At 39.2% G+C, this 20,904-nt stretch overlaps 1 protein-coding gene across 1 annotated transcript in view; it reads left to right on the forward strand.

The window, feature by feature from the left end:
• Nucleotides 1–20,904, forward strand: part of il1rapl2 (interleukin 1 receptor accessory protein-like 2) — a 289,838-nt gene that overhangs the window by 148,401 nt on the left and 120,533 nt on the right. Inside the window, exons 3-4 of the mRNA XM_026357087.1 lie at nucleotides 16,377–16,546; nucleotides 17,520–17,623. Of these exons, the coding sequence (XP_026212872.1) occupies nucleotides 16,377–16,546; nucleotides 17,520–17,623 (274 nt within the window). The remainder of the gene's footprint in view (nucleotides 1–16,376; nucleotides 16,547–17,519; nucleotides 17,624–20,904) is intronic.

Below are 20,904 nucleotides of genomic sequence, written 5' to 3' on the forward strand. Positions count from 1 at the left end.
CTTAAATACATATACTTCTTCTCCTGCACTTCTTCAGTGGGCTATATATCCTATATCCTATCTTACACATTTAAGGTGATACTGTGTAAGTTTTGTTACAAAGAAACCAGTACTGAAGTAAGCCAGATTTTTATCACAGTCACAATGTGTTTGAATTTTATAAACATGCTAAGCAGCTGAAACTGACTAATCAAGCTACACACAAGATCATACACGGTGCATAGATAGTTTTATGTACAGACCCAGTGGCTGTAACAATAATATAGTAATGATGTTTCTTATATACAGTACCCTCCAACTGTCTTTCCCTCTCACTGCCGCTCCAAGAATGGCTGCCTCGCTTTCAGCGCTAGTCTGCACTTGAGTACATCATGTGCCAGTTCACATCAGTCGGTCATCACAAAATATAATATAGTTTATAGCACCAATATATGCATGTATGTTGTAGAAATAACTGTTAAAAATGGATTAAAAAAGAACAGGACACGTTACAGTTTTTTTTATTATCAGCAACAATGTGTGTGTGTGTGTGTGTGTGTGTGTGTGTGTGTGTGCTGTAATTTCGGCCTGATAAATGCAGAATGAAATATTCTAAATAAAAACTGTAGTAGTATAGAGTGCGAACACGCTATGAGACTAACAGAGAGGAGGACTTGGTGTGGCAGCAGAGAGTAAGGTGAGTGTAATTTATTGTGATGAGTGTAAACTAGTCTGAACATCTACTGGGAATCATGAGTAATTAGGTCAGTACTTCCTCTTCCCTTTGCAGAGGAGGAAACAGGTGCACATGAGCACATGCTCATACAGACCCACATACTTGTCTTAGTATATGTGTGAAGCCACTGAATAGTTCAGCCCCTAGCTCCTTTCCTAACCCCGTCCACTAATCCTAGTCCTAACACTAATTCACTTCTGACCTTAATCCTTAAAAAACGTCAACCAACAGCTCTTTGAAGTTGTGAAGACTAGCCACCGGACACAACACACACCAGGACAGAGTACGCTGTCTTTCTTTGTAAATATACAGTACGAGCTTCGTCTCGTAAGGCACCAAAACCACCAGTGTGTCCCGCTAACTTTGCTTCACTTCACGGACATAGACTGTCTGTTTAGTCGCCGTACTAGACAGCATCAGATATACAGCTGCCGTTGGCAGTGTACTTGCAGTGTAAAATAACAGGTATAAAACAGCCAAACGGCAGGTAAAAGAAGACAAACCCTAAGCTCTTGGTCTTTCGATACCCACTGGTTCACATTAGAGTTTGAAGCCTACACTACAATGCAGTAACAGGTGGTTAACAAGTAGAGGACACCTATTGGGACCCACCCATGTAAGGTGCCAGGATCAATTGTTTTTACTTCATTTCATACTGTACGTTTAAATGGCAAGGCCCTCTAGTGGCTGTAAAAGTCCAGCACAGAATAATGAACAGATGACAAAATAACTTCAGACACAATAACTAAATTAAATAGATACGTTTCAATTTATTTATTACTGAGTATTGCTTATTATTACAATGTTGGCAAAAATCAGGCTCTAAAGAACAATAAAGTAGAAGCACTCTCAAAGCAAACTTTGCTCCAGCACATCATTAGGGTGTATATCTCCTAATAACATGCTCAGGGAGTGTTTTCAAAGGGAATTCAAACTTTCTTAAGCAAATGTCAAATTCAAGAGCACAGTAAGAATAGCCCAGAAAGCTAAAGTGAGCAAACTAATCAGGTTCATTTCAATTATAAGCGTGAGGGTTTCATTTTTTGGCTCGTCATCCTCAAGGTTCCATTGAGATCTTGTTAAAATACAATGGTCCACAACTCCAACACACCCCGTAGTGTTGAACTCCTCGCCAAACCATGTCTTCCTTTTAACACACAATAAATAGTTCACTGAGCTCTCCTTTTCTCACCAAGGCTTTTTAATTGGATCACTTGTCAAATTAATTACATCAAGGACGTATGCAGACAAACAAACATGGCTCATAATGAGTGTCTGAGTTACTAAACAGTTGTACTGTCAATTACATGCATCTCGTTAAATAGCAATGATCATTTGTGCAGCACATCACATAAACAAATGGTTGTGACAGCACAAGTGCTATTTATAGAGTAGTGCAATGATTTGATCTAACAATGAAAAAATCAGGGGAGAATCTGAGGGGAGACTGAAATTTCCATGTGGTGACAGCAGAGATGAGCATGAGCAGTTGTGGAAGAAGCATGGCGAGGTGTAGCAGAGTGAAGCAGAGCAGGGAAAGGGAGGACTGAGGGCGGAGCAGAGTGGATTGGTTTCAGAATATCGTGCTAGCTCTTGCTTAGGTTGAATATTGTAGCTTGAAGGGAATGGTTTGAAAGCACACATACTCTATTATTAGCAAAATGTACTGAAAGTATGGAAAGAAAACTAATCATTACATAAACAACCTGCTCCTAGGGCTGACATATTGTTACATATAATACTATTAGATTACTAATCTTCTTCTTCTTCTTCTCTTTCGGCTTTTCCCATCAGGGGTCGCCACAGCGAATCATCCTTCTCCACCTAACTCTATCATGGGCATCTTCTACCCTAACACTAGCCAACCTCATGTCCTCTGTTAAGACATCCATATATCTCCTCTTTGGTCGTCCTCTTGCCCTCCTGCCTGGCAGCTCCATCTCCAACATCCTTCTACCAATATACTCACTATCCCTCCTCTGAACATGTCCAAACCATCTCAGTCTGGCCTCTCTGACTTTGTCGCTAACACAGGCAACGTGAGCCGTCCCTCTGATGTACTCGTTCCTTATTCTGTCTAACCTGGTCACTCCTAAGGAGAACCTCAACATCTTCATCTCTGCTACCTCCATCTCAGCCTCTTGTCTCTGTCTCACTGCTACCGTCTCTAACCCATAGAGCAGAGCTGGTCTCACCACTGTCTTGTACACCTTTCCTTTGAGTCTTGCTGACACTCTTTTGTCACAAAACAGTGAATGATTCGCATGGTTATTTTGGCAATTTTTACGCCGGATGCCCTTCCTGACGCAACCCTCTCTATTTATCCGGGCTTGGGACCGGCACAGAAGACAACTTATAAAATGCATAAATAAATTGAAAAGTTTAAATCTGTTTGTCTCAAACTGCTCACTGTAGTGGATCTGCTGCTCGTATGCATCTGAAACTTTTTTCCTTATAAGGTAAAAAAAAAAGTCAGAAACGCTGGAGTTGAACTATGATAGAGCATCGAATAGAAATACTCAAATAAAACACCTACAAAGTGTATGTAAGTAAAGTGGAGACCTCCATATTACCACTGTGTCAGCAGTGTGTGTGTGTGTGTGTGTGTTTATGTGTGTGTTTCTGTGTTTGCTGTGACTGCAGGGGTAGCAGCAGGTAATCAAGGTGACCGGACAAGAGTGAGGTTGCCAGGTTTGGTGGCACAATATCCACCTCCTGCATGTTCAGACTTCAGAAGAACTGGCATGAACAGACTTGGAGAAAACCCATAGTCATTTAACACCTGCCAAATGTAGCTTTTTAGCTACGTCCAGCACACACACTTTTTTTAATTGCCTAGGAAAACTATTAATTGACATGTCAGTTAGCATCTGCAGCACCGAACCCTTACTTTTACACTTTTAACATTCTCCAGTGAACATTTGTTGTTGTGGAGCATTTCGAACATAAACACAGTCGCACTTTTGGTGTCTGACTTTCACTGCTCAAAAGCTTGTGATGTGCACTGCCTTTGCTATGCTAACCTCTCTTTTTCAATATTTCTATCCCTTTTGCTCTCATATGCTCTTCAGAAAGAGCACTCTAACATGCTGTGTTTTTGCGTCAGATTAAGACGTGCTCCTAGGCTTCAGGCTTTTTCTGCAGCTGTTCAGCAGTTCTACATTCAAACTGCAATTTTACTGAGTTTCATTTAAAATATTCAATAGATAGACAGGTGGAGTAGGTGAGAGACAAGGAGAGAGAAGTGGGGGATACAAAGTGATGGTGGAGAATGAGCAGTAGGTACGTACAGTAGGTGGAGTGAGAGGGAGATACAGAGAACAGATTTGGAGACTGACAGAAGTACAGAAGGATAGAGAGAGGTGGAAAGTGAAGCTGCCAGGAGTCTGTCAGCAGCATGTGACAGGTGTAGGAGTTCATTATTCTACTGGCTTTATATACAGTGTCTCTCTCCATCCTCTGCTTGCATGAGAGTGTGGAAGGTGTAAGAAAAGTTTGTTAGAAAAAAGATCTTTGTTCTTGCTGTTGTTTCTTTTTTGTGCAATCTTTGTCTTGTTTCTGTCAGACTTCCAATGTGTTACATCTTCACTCTCACCTGTCTGTTACAGTAAAGACTGCTTGTAATTCAGATATACTGTACAACCAGTCTTCATGACAAAATGTTCAGTAATGTTTTTTTTTTTTTTTTCGGACATGACAGCAACATTTTGGACAAAGCTGGTTTTCCTGTGTCATATTTGGTGACTGGTGTCTAACGGCAAGTGCCCATTACCCACAATGCAGTGAGCTACAAACCTAAAGTTGAGCTGAGGACTGAGCTAACTTCTTTCTAATAACACATTTTCAGTTTTCTCTCAATTGACTACATTAAACATATTTTTCTCAAGCACTGTATATGCATTTGATCATAGCCACTTAGACTGTACAGGAAGGTGCAAACACAATATAATATACTGCACAAAATATCCACAAAAACATCTGATTTGACAGTTTAAGATCTAACTTTATTTTATGACTCTTATTAAAGTTCAATGGCTGGGTTAATACTGTCACAGCACTGGGTTAAAATCAAGGAAAGATTTTGGTTTGGCTAAATAGAAAAGAGTCCAACAGTCACGTCACACACACCATCCACACACACCATCTTTATTCAAATTTAAACAAAACCACAACCTTTTTCTAACCATAACCAAAGGACTCTGGACCTTAACTCGGGTTTTTGGTTTGTAAGTCCTGCACATTATATGCTTCCATCCACCTCAGCCACCTCACTGCGTTTTGCTCTCCATAAGTGGACTTAATGTTTTTTTAGAGAGGCTGCATTTATTTTGTGTATATTTAATTTAATGAGGTGTTAGTAGTAATGTTGAGAATAAAATAAAGTAAAATTTAGTGTTATGAAGGCAATGTAGACATGTAGCAACTGAAATGTTGTGATATACTGTACTATCTGACTATCTACTACAAACTGAACATTTAGACTTACTGTTACAGAAATGTTACTAGGTCAGACATAATGAGGGAATCATCACAACTTAATGGAAAAGCATGCATTTGTATAATGTCTGAAAGCAGTTTCACTTATAAGTTACCCTCCCTCTTTCTCTCTTTTCATTAACAATGATCCCATTCCGCCTTTTTCCTTTGTCAGAATTTGTCACATTCTCTTGCACTTTTACCTGGGTCTCTCGCTTGCTTGGTCTTTCTCTCTGTAGGGTGCTGTCATTGAACAGGTGTGCAGCCACTTCTCTTTATTAATGACGGGCAGGAGGAAAGCAAAGGGGACCCTGTGCATGTGTGTTTGTGCATGTGTATGTGTATGCATATTGTAACACACTGGAGAATTGACAAATGTGGGAGTGACTGTGCTGCATGCTCCATCGACACAGTGACAAATGGAGCAGGCAGGATACACACACAGACACACACACACACACACACACACACACACACACACACAGTGACACAAAGAAGCAGTTTGACAGAGGACAATGTTTTAGAGCTTGGAAGTTGTTTTCTTCAGCTTGGAGGGGAGTTACTGAAATTAATTCAAAGCAGACTTTTCTTACGTCTGTCATTCTGATGGAGCATTGCAAACATTTCTGCCCTGGCGAATACTGAATCTTAAAATCAAATGGTACATGTTGGTCTTCAAACATGTGAAAGTCTCAGGATGATGAAATCATATTTTCCTTATGCACCTTGCATTTTGAGGTGTAAATTTGATGCAGAGATGTAGATTGGTCTGTTTATAAATTTTTGAAAATATGACTTTGATGATGATGATGATAATTTTGAGTAGTTTAAGGCATTACCACTGAAGTTAGAGAAACAAAAATTAAAAATATGAAATGCTCATTAAATATGCATAAATGTACATATTCTGCTTACTGACTTACCTTACCTATACTTTTCCATAAGTGTGATTTAAATTATTAATATGCTAATAAATACGTAAAAGTTTATTTGGTAGATGTCAACTCTGATACACAGCTGTATAGCACAGCTGGATTCTTTCACTAGAACAGATACAAAAATAAAGTTTACATGCAACTAAACAACCACCATCAATCCACTGAGCCATGATTACATGTAGATTCAAGTTAAATTATTCACAAGACAAATGGGCCTTATGCATCAAACACTAAACTGATATTAAAACTAATAGTAAACAAACAGAAATACACAAATGAAGACATAATTAATAATTTTTTTTTTCCATTGCCTTTTGCCCAATCTCCTGTCATTTCATCAGCAAACACAGATAAAGATCAGATCACATTTTATGACAAATTCATGCAGAAAACCATAAAAACTAAAGGTTTTTAAAAAAAAGGTTCACATACTTTTCATACACACAACATTCCTGAAATTTTAAATTATATATATATCAAAAACGATGCAGACAAAATTCAAAACAAAGCCTTAATTTGATGCTTTGTAGAAGCCGTTTCAGCAGTAATTATACTGAAATGACGAACACTGTAAAGTCTACAAAAAGTTAAGCTGTCTGAATTCTTTCTGTACTGTTCTTCAGGAGCTATTATGGTTAATAAGAAGGCCAATGTTTTCTGCTTCACAGGTAAATGGGACTCATTACTTTCTATTTAGCACTTGACAAAACTCCTCCATCCTCTACATTTCTTCCATTTTTCTATTCTTCTTTCTCCTCTCCTTCAGCTTCACATATCATTTGTATTTTCACTCATATGCCTACATATCTCTCTCTCATGGCTTCATTCATAAAACCAGTCAAACATATTTTAAAGAGGTTTCAGGAATCTCAGATTTAGCTTTATTTTTACGAATCAGCTGCGGCAAATGGCAGGACTATAACAGTTGGAAATCCTAACTAGAACTGTGGTGCGCCTGGCCTCCAGTCTTGACAATCAAATCCCATTTTCTCTTCTCTTTATGATACCCCACTCTGTGCCTGAGCACTCTTGCCATTTGATGATAGAAAAGCCCAAAGCAGCTCTTCCACAAAAGTTTCTTCTGAGAGGAAACATGTTACTGGTTTGATAGGAATGAAATTCACAGCTCCACCAAGAAAAAAATGTCAATGCCAGTCAGTTACATTTTGGAAATAAGAATCTGGAAAGAAATTTGCATTGATAGCAATTCTTCTTTAGCGACGCCAAAATTAAACAGACATAAACCAACTTGTATGTGTGCATCCATGAGAGTGAGTTTTTTCATCCAAAGTCAAAGGTAGTAAAAATAGCACAATAAACAACTGCACTGTGTGCTGTTGACCTGTGTCAGCATTGAGTGAGCAGAGAGGACACTTGTTTAACAGTGAGGAAGAAGAGAACATTTGATTGTTCCACCAGCAAACCTGTCAACACGAATTAACTGTTCCACTTAATCCAACACTCCTTCAGTGAACTCTGGTCAGTGCAAATGACTTTCCTTTTCATCCAGGTACCTTAAATCATAAAACAGATTGACACAGCCACTAAGATTCTGCACCACACTTTCATCTTGCCTGGACAGTTTCTGCCCTCTGTCTTCGAGGCCTAGATACATCAGCTCCTAATTCATGGCTCACTGACCAGATCGATGAACGACGCACCATGCTCAGGAGTGCTGAAAGGAAGTGCCCCAAGTCCAAGACTAGCTCTAGCAAAATGTCAGAGCCTGCTTGTGTCTGCTTCACACAGCTTCACCAAGGCAAAAACAGAAGAACCAGGACAAACTCAGCAACTCCACTAACACTAGGAAGCTTTTCTGCACTTTCAAGTCACTCCTCCACCCTCCCACTCACCTCTCTCACTGATGACTAGTTTGCCACCTTCTTTACCAATAAGTTGGCAGCTATCAGCTCCCAGCTCTGACTGATGCGATGCAACCACCATCCTACTTTCAAACCATCCTACCACCTGTTCCTTATATCCCATCCCCTCCACTCTCCACAAATCATTAATACATCTCTCACAGCAGGCACCTTTCCCATTTCAATTAAGCAGGCCCAGATTACCACACTCCCTAAGAAACCTACTCGACCCTTCTCTTGTGGAAAATTACAGGTTTCTTTTCTTTCATTCCTGGTCAAAACCCTTGAATGAGCAGTCTTAAATGAATTCCTAGGAATGACCTCCAAGGTGTCAACCAGTTCAGCTTCAAGAGTGGTCAGAAACACAGAAACTACCCTCCTAAAAGTCGTGGAATCCTTGCAGGCAGCATAAGCTGCTAATGCTCAGTCTTGCTGTAGGGTTCAGAAATCTGGGGGTGATTATTGATGATCAACTGAGCTTTAGCGACCATATCTTCTCTGTCTCAAGAACCTGCAGATTTGCCATTTTTTCACATAAGGAAGATCAAACCTACCTTTTGGACTGTGTAACCCAACTCACTGTGCATGCTGTGGTCATGTCTCAGCTTCACTAATGCAATGTCCTACTAAAGGGGTTACCAGGATGCACCATCAAACACCTCCAGATGATCCACAATGCAGCAGCATTTCTCATTTTTGATCAGCCAAAAAGGACACATTACACCACTATTCAGATCTATGAACTGGCTTCCTGTAGCTGTCTCTACAAAGTAGTTAACTCAAACCAGCCTAGTTGAACTCCCTTATCCAAGTCTACATTCCCTCACATCTATTGCTCTCTGCTATTGAATGGCGTCTTGTGGTCCCGTCACGTCACCTCAAAATATCCCAGGCAAAACATTTCAGCTCAGTTCCACGATGGTGAAACGACCTCTGCATGTTCAGCAGCCTCACTCCCAATTTTCAAAAATCTGCTGAAAACAGAACTCTTCCCCAACTTTCTCTGCACTTAAAAACAATCTTGCACTTACAGTACACTCCATGAAACAGAAACAGTTCTTCCTAGAGCACTTAAATATTCTGCTTGCCTTGCATCTCACTTGTAAGTCGCTTTGGATAAAAGTGTCTGCCAAATGACTAAATGTAAATATAAGCATATCTCATCTGTTTAGCTCTTTAGATTTATGTCCTTTAAACTCTAGTTGATATTACATTTAATAACATTTACATTTAGCCTTTAGTGATTTCTGATTAACGTTCTGGCAGTCTATCTCAAGTTGTTCTTTACTGTTCACAATTGTGCAGCAGTATTTATACTTTGACTAGTTAAGTTCCAACTTCCTAAAGTCAGGGAAGAGTATCAGACATGTTTACTGCAGTAACAGGAGGGGGGCCTCTAGAGTCCAGCTAGGACCTGGCTGAGATTTAGCTCCCAGCCGGCTGGGAGTAGCAATGCTGAGTGGACTGTATGTCATGCATAACTTCCTATTTATACATGATGGTTATAGTCAAATTGTTATGAGGATTGCTTACCACATAGACATTTAAGATCCATTTAGGCTGCCTTTCAGTGACAGATAACATGTAGACAGAAAGTTAATCACATTGAGGAAGTCACATAAAAATGTAAAGATTGTTACTAGTTTTAATTCAACAAGGACTGAGGTCTGAACAAGATGTCAGACTGTATTTCAAAAACAGTTCATTTTATAACTCTGGAAGGCTATTCTGTAGTTTTTTTAATTCTAAGTTCTAATAAAGAGAACCTCTATTGTACCTGCTATTTTCTCTTACTCTCAGAATACATCAGACATTGACCAAAACTGAATACTCCTATTGACTCCTATTGAACAGTGTGAAAACCAGCATGTTACTTTTATTATTGTTGCTTTGCTCAACAAAATCACCGCTACACATAAACACACTCATCATCAATACAACACACTGGTGTTGGTCTTTCTCTGCAGAAGCAGCCATCAAAGGCTTGGTGTTAATAAATGTCACACATTAGTTTCATTCATTCAACAATAGGGATTGTTTTAAAGAATAGTCTGTGTGTGTGTGTGTGTGTGTGTGTGTGTGTGTGTGTGTGTGTGTGTGTGTGTGTGTGTGTGTGTGTGTGTGTGTGTGTGTGTTCTCATGTGAGAGTGAATAAATTTCAGTCTGTTTGGTAGCATTAGACAGAGGGCAGATTGTGGTCAACTCCATTTATTCAGCCCTGATGCTGTGTGTAAACGTATGTGTGTGTTAATATGAGGTTGAGCCTTTTACTGTGGGTGTTAGTTGTGTGTGTGTGTACTGTGGCACTAGAAGCCTTGTATGCTGATAGATGCCGATGTAACTCCATAGCACTGAATGAAGGCCATAACCCACACATGCATTACCATATTTATACAGCTCACAAAATAGATTGCTTTAGTGTGTGTGTATGTGTGTGTGTGCTTGTGTGCAGCATAAATTCAACTGGTTTGTGTGACGCATTTTGAGGAGTCATTTTGAAAATGGCAAACACACTCCATGTCTCTCTTTCTCATGTTTCTCCTTGCTCTCATTTACAGACACAAACACACTTTAACAGACACACACACACACAGTATGTTCTTTCACCATATATAAAGCTCTATCTAGGCTAAAACTTATTCTCATAAAATGTGTTCAGAAAAAAAATAGTAACCATCAAGTCGGCTGTGCACTGAAATTGAACATCAGCACAAACCACTGGGCCAAATGGCGGGCACTGTACTTTTCTCTCACTTTGCCTGCAGTGGTGATAGACTGTGTGTGTGTGTGTGTGCCTGTTTTGGACTATGTGCCCCTTTTCTTTGTGTGTTTGTGATGTGTGTGCATGAGTGTTTGTACCTCCTTGTGAATGTTGGAATCATTACCTGCTCGGGTCTGTGTGTGTGGGTCAGGTCAAGCTATTATTATGGCAGCAGCTGTAGTGGTATTGCAGGGGATTGTGGGAGGTGTGCAGACAGGCTGGAGGCTCTGAAGGGCTTTATGTTTGAGTGACAGGCCTGAACTAAATATGCTGCACCCTGCATAAACAACATATCTCTTTTCAGGCTATTGCAGTACATATGATATTTCAATATCATACATTAAACTATGTGTAGCTATTAGGAAGTCTAGGTTAGTTAAAAGGTTTTCAATTTATAGACATGAAAAACAACTGTACCACTTTTCACCAATTACCACTTGCACTAGGCCTTTTTTCTTTCTTGTGTTTTTAGCAGTAAGAAGTGGTTCATTAGATAGGAGCACTGTAGTATTTTATTGATAAATAAACAAAAACTTAAGTAAATTAAATTAAGACTTTTAAAAAAATGAATGCAACAAAAAATTATATACACATGCAGAACAGCAGCAAACACAACATATCAAAAGCCAGGACATCATAACAAGGTCTTTAGTGAAGCCACTTAAAAAAAAAAAAAAAGTCTTAACCTGAAAATATCCAGCTTGCCTCCTTTTATGTATAATAAACACATACCCACTGTCAGCTGACCTTGGGTGAAAGGTGAGGTACAGTCTGGACTGGTCGCCAGTCTGAGAGAGAGACACACAGCAATCACACATTCACACCTGCAGGCAATTCAGAGCCACCAATCAACCTAACCTGCATGTGAGAGAAAAGCCACAGTGAGCTGTCAGATTCAAGCCTGTGACCTTCAAGCTATGACATGACATCATAAAAAAAATTATTTTTCATGAAAACGTTCATTCAACATTTTACCTAAATGTACCTTGAATTACCAAACATTTCCTATTTACGAGTGACGTAGCTTTTATGCACAGGAGAGAGATAAAGAAGCTTTATTCATTCAACATTCCTCGAATGTTTAAGCTCTTTTGAAAAAGAAATTTCCTCATTCTTAATGTAATCCCAGAAAATGAAATCTGGTACAATATACAGCATGAAATTCAGCACCATGGACAGCGACCCCCACAAATGGCAGCTGTCTTGTACACTAATGGAAATATAAACAGAAATGACTAAGTATACATTGGTTCATACCTCATAAGATAAAACCAGGAAAAACATTTCACCATAAATGTGGATCATTAAATGCTACTGAGCTCAGAGTGATTTTGAAACACCTGTGTCCTACACAAGCTTCAAACCATATAGCAAGAGCTGCTGCAAACAAAGAGCTCTGGCTACATATGCTATGTATCCACAGTGGTACTGTCTCAGTGCAAAGCTTGCACACAAAGGCAAGTTATGCTTTTATAACTAGAACAGATAATAAATGTGATTTCCACGATGCAATATAACATTTTCTGGCATCACAGAATCACTATTAAAATGGCCAACAGTGCAATACCCACTAGTAGTTAACTCCTCTTTGCCAGTGCACTCCAACAAACACACGTGGTCCAGTTCTGGTCCATTACATTATCACCATCTCTCCTGAGAAACCTTAATGACAAAAAGGTATCACCCAGTGGGAAATCACTGATGATACCATTTTGTGGCTGTGTGGACCTAAATGTATATGTGCTTTGTACAAACACTCTCTTTTTCCAGTCTGAAACTTTGCCATTTATCCGGGATTTCATTTTGCCGTTTGGGAGCATCCATATGCAGATAGAACTGACGAGAATGATATATCTGCCCATGCTAACATCTCGCCCACACATTTAATATGTATCCAGACCCATGCAGCTGCACTCCCCTGTATACACACACACACACACATATTGCAGACTTACACACACACACATTTTTGTATGGTGTGAGGACACTCATTGACAATAATGCATTCCCTAGTCCCCTATTGTCCTATAGGTCATGCTAATCCAGTCAGTTTCAGTTTTTAATTTATCACCTGTACTGCCTAACCCTAACCATCATAACTAAATGCCTCACCCTAACCAAAACCTAATTCTAACCCTAAAATCTAGTCTTAACCCCAAAATTTCTCTTTAAACACCCTTCTCATTGTGAGCGCCAGCTAAAATGTCCTCGCTCTGTAAAAATGCCCTGTGTAGAAGGATGTAGAAGCAGTGATGAATGAATTATTGCAAGTTTTGCTTTGGTTATGACCTGCAGCTACATATGACTGCTTTGTTCTAATGTGTTTGAGTGTGTATATGAATCTGTGTGTGTGTGTGTGGTGTGACCTGTTACACACTTAATCCAAATGCTGTTAAATATTGTCTAAAACAAAAGGCAGACTAGTCCACTAGACCAAACTAATATGGTTTTCTATTAATGTGATGCCCTGGGTATGTCTTGGTGTGGGTTGTATCTGTGTTTTTCTCTCTCTCTCTCTCTCTCTCTCTCTGTGTGTGTGTGTGTGTGTGTGTGTGTGTGTGTGTGAACGTGCTAGATGTTAAATAGACTGCTCTCACACCTTCAATTTGTGCTCTGCTCATTAATTTACAACCACCAAGTCATGCCAATCTATTCCTCCTGTAATTTTTACCACAAAATCCCAAACTTACACACACACACACACACACACACACACACACACACACACACACACACACACACACACACACACACACACACACACACACACACTCAATGAAATTAAGTGTGTAATTCTATTCTCATATGTGTATAAGTACTAAGATACACACACTGTAGTCTTCTAAATATCTGGCAACTGGGTCAGTAATTAAATGCTGTCAAATAATGTGCATGGGTATGTCAGAGACAGAGAGAAAGAGTGAGTGATGTGGTAGAGCACTAAATCATTTGCGAGGCTGAATGAGTGATTGTGTGTGTGCAATAAATCCCCTTAGGTGTGTCTGTGTGTCTGTGTGTGTGTGTGTGCATGTTCGTGTGTACAGCAGTACAGCAGTAAATCTCCTCTGCCTCTGTATGACTTAATGCATATTGCTAAATCTATAAATGTAACCAATTAAGTGTGCGGCCATAAATTTTTGCCACAAACTCATGCAAATATAGTCTTTAAATCTTTGAGAGTGACTTAACACAAATTACACCTGACAGATTTCTCAGAGTACTTAAAGATGTTTACATTGATTTACAGTGGTAGCCACAGTAATGGACCATGTCCTGCCCCAAATGTCCTAACAACGTCCGCATTGGAACATTGAGGGTATAATGCATACTATCACAGAATTAGCATATGTATTTAATTTAATTGTGTGACTCCTTCTTTTTGTGCATCTTTTATTGTCAAATGGAGTAACCAGACAAGTAGTGACCTGGAAAGCAGCAGTCACACTAACAGAGCTTCATAAGTCCTCTGCAGAGATTGGAGAACCTGTCAGAATAACATCTGAGGACCATTGCATAAATCAGGCCTTTGCCACAGCCTGTTGGGAGTTTACCAATCAACATTAAAGCTTTCAAAGATTCTCTGATCTGATGAGACAGAATGTAACAGTTTGGGTAGAACTCCATGTTGGTGAACACCTAGAACTGCTGCCTGTGATTACGATACCTGTGGTGAAGCATGGTGTTGGCAGCATCAGGCTATTTAGGTGCATCTCAGTGGCAGGGACAGAGAGAGTGGGCAGGATTGAAAGAAGGATGAATGGAGCCAAGAAAAACTGCTCTAGACACTGAGGTGGCATTTCAGCTTTCATTATGTCAGTGATGCAAAGCATACAGCCACGACAATGCAGGACCCACTTTAAGGACATGTCTCTGACAGTGTTTAAGTGACCCAACCAACGTCCAGATTTAACTCCCGTAGAACATCTGTGGAGAGACCTGAAGATGGCAGATCACAGTCACTTAACATACAGCCTGATAGACACTAGAGGTTCTGCCAGAAAGAATGGGATAAGCTGCCCAAATCCAGGTATGAGAAGCTTGTAGAGACTTACTAGAGACAACTTGAAACTGCAATTGCTGCCGAAGGGGCTTTTTACACAGTACTTAATACTTCATCATTAAGGTAATAAAGACATCATGATCTGTCAAGCTCTGTTATGCACTAAAGAACCTGTGCTGTTATTGATGCTTGTGTAGTGGAAAATGGAAAGTCATCCTCAAAAGGTTTGAATCTGATTATTACAAGCCAACACTGCATTATAAGAAATGGCTTTTTTACATACAGTAATTGTCAAAAGAATTTCTGGATGATTATCAGAAATGGACCCCAGTGTCCTGACCACTGTGAGTTAGCGTTGTGCATTTGTTTCTCTGTGAGAAGACATTTGTGAAAAAAAGTTGAATATTGCAACAAGAATTCAGATGTTCTTTCTATTCATGGAGCATTATCTTTCAATATCCAAAAAACGTATTTGTATTTGTTTACTCCCCCTAATATACACACTGGTTATTGCCAGTATTGCATAAAAAACAAGCAAGGCGCCAACAATAAGGATGCAAATCTGAGGAGGTATTTTTAGGGGGATGACAGATCCAGAGGCTTTATTGCTGCTAGGTAGTGGCTGTAATTCAGATGGAAGGCCTTGTGGCAAGCGCCTCAGGGCTGCAGTTAAAACACAGCACATTTATCCGAGCTTCAGACCATGAGGAAAAAGAGAAGCAGAACGACAGACAAAGAGAAAAGAAAAAGTAGGGAGTAGGGAGTAGGGAGGGAAGTCCATTTGGGAGCGCTTCTCGTAATTTTCCACCCTGACCTCTATGTCTCACCAGCTCCTACTTGTCTTCCATCTACAACTTGTTTTCTGTTCGTTCCAGTCGACCTGGCCTCACCCAGGTGCCTCCACATCACCCTTCTCCTCCCTTTTTTTTTATCGCTTTTCATTTGGTCTCCACCTCCTCTTCTTCCTTTTATTTGTTAGAATCTTATTGCTCATTTTCTGTCTTTCAGTATCAACCTACACTTTACATAAAGGGAAAAGCAATATATGCAGTACTTAATGGAAAATCCATGAAATTAAAAGAAGGAAAATGAAGTAAGTTATTGATTAGATGTTAAATTACAATACCAGTGATTTCACATCCTCTCTTTAAGATAAAATTGCTCTTATTTACTGTATTTCATTCAATCTCCTGCTCTATTGTCCCCACTCTAAACACACACACACACTCAATTTTCTATTCAATATTTTATTGCCTTGAAGGAAAAGGACAATATTGTCAAAGAAACAAAATAAAATATGCTCTGTCACTCACTTTCTCCTTCTGTGTACCCAACATCATCTCTCTATATCTATTTCTCTCTATCAAGTATTTTTCTGTACATTGTAAGGATGCTTTTCATATCTTATATAAAGTCTTATGTAAGTATTTTTGATGACTGTTCATGTTTTGCTTCTCAACCTATTTGAGTTTCTAACTTCATTCTCTGTTTCCATCAGTGTTTCTCCCCAGTGCAGTTCAAAGCAGAGGTGTATGTGTTTGTGTGCTGTAATATGGCCTATACTGTTTATCTGTCAACACATTCTCAATATGCCTTTGTCTGTCTATTTCTCTCCTCCTCACAGTGGATGGGTGCATAGACTGGTCAGTGGACTTGAAGGAGTACCACGTTCTGGCAGGTGAACCAGTTCGGGTGAAATGTGCCTTGTTCTACAGCTACATCCGAACCAACTACACCATGGCCACCAATGCCAAGCTGCGCCTCATTTGGTACAAGAACAAAGGAGACGCAGAGGTAATTTCACTCTTGAATACTATATAATACATCTGTGTAAGTATGGGCATATGGCACATGTATAAATCTGCCTTAAACAGGTCGTCCTTAAAGACTGAGTAAATGTGAAAGAAGAGGACTATTTAGGGGGGGCACCAAAATACTCTGTGATTCATCTGAATTTAAAGAGAGACTGTACATGCAAATAAACTCGGCTACAGTTTGCCAGAAGGCACGTGGGAGATTGAAGTCAACTGTATGAAGGTTCTATGGCCTAATGCAGGCAAAATTTAAGTTTTTGACTGTCACACTACATAAACTCTGTGTTTGGCATCAACCAAATACTGCACATGTTTACTAACACACCATCTATGCTACGAAGCACGGTGATGGCATCATCATGCTGTGGAGCTGCTTCTCTACAGCAGGCCTTGGAAGGCTTGTTAGGGTGGAGATGAAAACAAAGGCAACCAAGTTATAGAAAAATGCTGGAGGAAAACCTGATGCAGTCTGTTTACCTGTGATGCCCATACAACCTGAAAGAGCAGTTGTACTAGATGTACATTTTGCAATGAGCCATTATGGACAGCTTTGTACGTCTGTTCACTATTCGTCTTTACAAGTACTAACTTAAAGGAGGTGAATCCCTTTTTTTTATTATTAATTTAGAATACTTTATCTGTTTTCACTTTGACATAAATGTGTATTTTTTTTTTGTTTGTGTTTGTTGATCAGTTTTAAAAAGGCCACAATAAATTGACAATTGAATTGAGTCATTGCTGTAAAACAAATAAATAATGAAAACTTAAAGGGGAGTGTATGGTTTTTTAGTTCAGTGTAGACATCTTTATTTTCCGCACTTGTTTGTATTTGAGTGAAAACTGAAATAAAGAAACCATTGCTTTACTTTCATTACTTTACTGACATATATGTGTTAATGACTTGTTTCCTTTCATTATCTGTGCCTTTATAGTTGTTCTGTTGTTTCTTACAGGAACCTATCATCTTCTCAGGCCACAGGCTGAGTAAAGAAGACGACTCCATCTGGTTCAGATCTGCCGAGATTGAAGACAATGGATTCTATACCTGTGTACTAAGGTAAACTGTGCACAAAGCTACACTTCTGAGTTATTTTGACCAACCATGAATCACCCCTAATGTAAAATGACTAAAAATGGGTTGTGGGTACAACCTAGATTTTCTAAGTAAGCATGATTTAGGATTACTTCTGCTTCAGCTGGGTGCATTGTTGATAACACTTTGTGAATATCACATAAATACTGCTCCTCTCCCCAGATGGAAAATAGGTTAAAGTACACTGAGCAAAACACAGACTTTGCTTCATAAAACCAAATAAACACAGGGAGATTTTTTACCAGCATGCAAACAAAATATTTTTTGGCCTGAATCTGTCCTCTTACAGTTTTCTCAGAGTTGTTGATTTTCACATGGGAGCATCTTTGGACTGGAAGTCTGAGTGTTGTTGCTTTACCCAGGTGGCCCTTTTACATTGCATGAGCAAAGAGCAGCATTGTTTTTGGTGTTCAAACAAAAGAAATGTGAAGCATCCAAAACTGCTCAGTATCCTTTTTGTGAAAAAGAAAATGCCCCATGCCCTTAGAAATCAATATTCCAATTCACTGATGGATGGTATTTCAAAAACATAGATATTTTGTGTGAATATTAGCTGTTTATTTGGACTTCTAGTCTACAGTTTAATCAGTCTGTAGCACAAAGGGGGTTATTTAAAAAAAAAGCTGTTTTATTTAATACTTTATTAATGTAATAACAGAAAGGTTGATGGTGGTTGATTGTGTAGTAGTTGTCTTTGTAAGCTAGATAAAAGGTTTACAGTCTTAATTCCTTTACCAAGTGAATGGTGTGTGTGTATGCATAATGAATTACAATATGCCCTATAGCAGCTCTGTAAAAGGTAAATATTTTTGTTTATAGTCAATAAGGAATAAGTCATCTTTCTTTTTAAGTTTGAGTAGTTTTGGATTATGACACTAAATTATTTTAATAAAATGTGTCCAATTATATCATATTTTTGGACATAGCTAAGAGGCCTTACTATTCTGTGTTGATAGCATCTAAAATCCAATTGAATACAATTATTAAATTAGGACTGTGGTTGATACAGTGCATCCATAAAGAATTCAGAGTTATGTATTATGTTACAGCCTTATTCTAAAATTAATTAAATTCATCAATTTTCATCAAAACCTACTAACATAGATATACAGCTGTCTATATAAGGTCCCACGGTTAACAGTGCCAATGTCAGAACAGAAACCAAGCCATGAAGTCCAAGGAATTGTCTGCAGACCTCCGAGACATTATTGTATGAGCTGTAGCATTTCTCTGTGGAGAATGGAGAATTTTCCAGAAAAAATAACTATCTCTGCAGCAGTCCACCAATCGGAAACCATTCCTTAGTAAAAGCCACATGACAGGCAACCTGGAGTTTTCCAAAAGACTCTCTCAGACCCTGACAAACAAAATTCTCTGGTCTGATGAAACAAACATTAAACTCTTTGACCTGAATACCAAGCGACTGGAGCACCTGACCAATACCATCCCTATAGTGAACCATGGTGGTGGCAGCATCATGCTGTTGGGATGTTTTTCAGTGGCATGAACTGGGAGACTAGTCAGGATTGAGGGAAAGATAAATGCAACAATGTAGAGAAATCCTTGATGAAAACTTGTTCCAGAGCACTCTGGAGCTCAGACTGGGGCAACAGTTCATCGTTCAACAGTACAGTAACCCTAAGCACACAGCCAAGATAACAAAGGAGTAGCTAAGGGACAACCCTGTGAATGACCTGCAAATGGTAAATGGTCTGCACTTATATAGCACTTTTCTACCTAATTGCTACTCAAAGCGCTTTACACTGCGTCTCATTCACCCATTCGCACACACACTCACACACACCAATCCTGATTGGCAGACAACTGCTCTACCTATTGAGCCACAGCCACCCAATGTCCAGCCAGAGCCTAGACTGAACCTGATTGAACATCTCTGGAGAGATCTGAAAATGGCTGTTCACTGACACTCCACAACCAACCTGATGAGCTTGACAGATACTGCAAAGATGAATGGGAGAAACTGCCCAAAAATAGGTTTGCCAAACATGTTTCAACAAAGTATTGACCAAAGACTGTGAATACTTATGCATATGTAATATGTATATAAATCTGCTTTTCCAGCCAGTCAGTCAGAAGCTATGATGCCCTCAGGACAGAAGAGAATGGCATCTTCAAGAACATAAGTCCAGTTAACACATAATAGCTATTTTTGATATAACTAAGACCTGGACAACTGAGAATCTTTACAGACACTTGGACACACTCTGAAGGCGACACAAACAAAAACACAGGAGAGTAAATGGGTTAATTCTGAGCAGAATGACTCCAACCAGCTAAGACAAAATGAGACACTTGGACTGTACCCAAATAAGGGGCTACTTCTCTTACATAGTTTTGGTTTAAAAAGTCTGACACATACATAAAAGTCATACTTTGTAAATTATGGCAGAGACTATCCCCAACTCTGGCTTCTTTTAGCGCCTACAAAAGAATCATATCAAACAGAACAGATGAGAGCTGCAAAAGTACAGTTGAGTGCTCAAAACAAACCTTGTTGTAGGAGGCTTTTGCCCACGGCACACCATATGGCAAAGAATGATGAAGACGGAAGGAGGTAATGGTTGCCGCTGCAGCTAAATATTTTATATTATGTTACATGCATAGTTGAATATTTGCACAAAGGTCCTAAATAAACAAGGAAACATTTCTTGAGTATATCATTTTAAATGTAATAAGAAATAGTCATTTCCATGTTAATATCATATAAACTATTTATTTAGTGGATTTACAAAAGAGTACTTTATCTATCTGCTTAATTCAATTCAATTTTATTTTATTTGTATAGCGCCAAATCACAGCAGAAGTCATCTCAAGGCACTTTACAGTTTAAGGTTTAAGACCTTACATAGTAAAATTGTACAGAGAATTACATGGAAAACCCAACAATCCCATCTGACTAAGCTTTAGGCAACAGTGGAGAGGAAAAACTCCTTTTAACGGAAGAAACCTCCAGCAGAACCAGGCTCATGGTGTGCGGCCATCTGCCTCGACCGTTTGGGTTGATTTGAAAGAGAAGAGTAGGAAAGAACAGCAGGCAACAAAAAAACAACAAGCAACAAAAACCTTTGGCCAGGTCAACTGGATTCTGGAGATATGCAGCTCCAAGGCCGAGGATACCTACAGAAAAGTACAGAGAGAACGGGAGACAGAGAGGAGGAAGCACAACTACTATATCTCGATAGGCATTGTTATCTGGATATGAAATGACCTATGACAATTAATGC

The sequence above is a fragment of the Anabas testudineus genome, chromosome 10 (genome assembly GCF_900324465.2).
Source record: "Anabas testudineus chromosome 10, fAnaTes1.2, whole genome shotgun sequence".
Classification (NCBI taxonomy): Eukaryota; Metazoa; Chordata; class Actinopteri; order Anabantiformes; family Anabantidae; genus Anabas; species Anabas testudineus.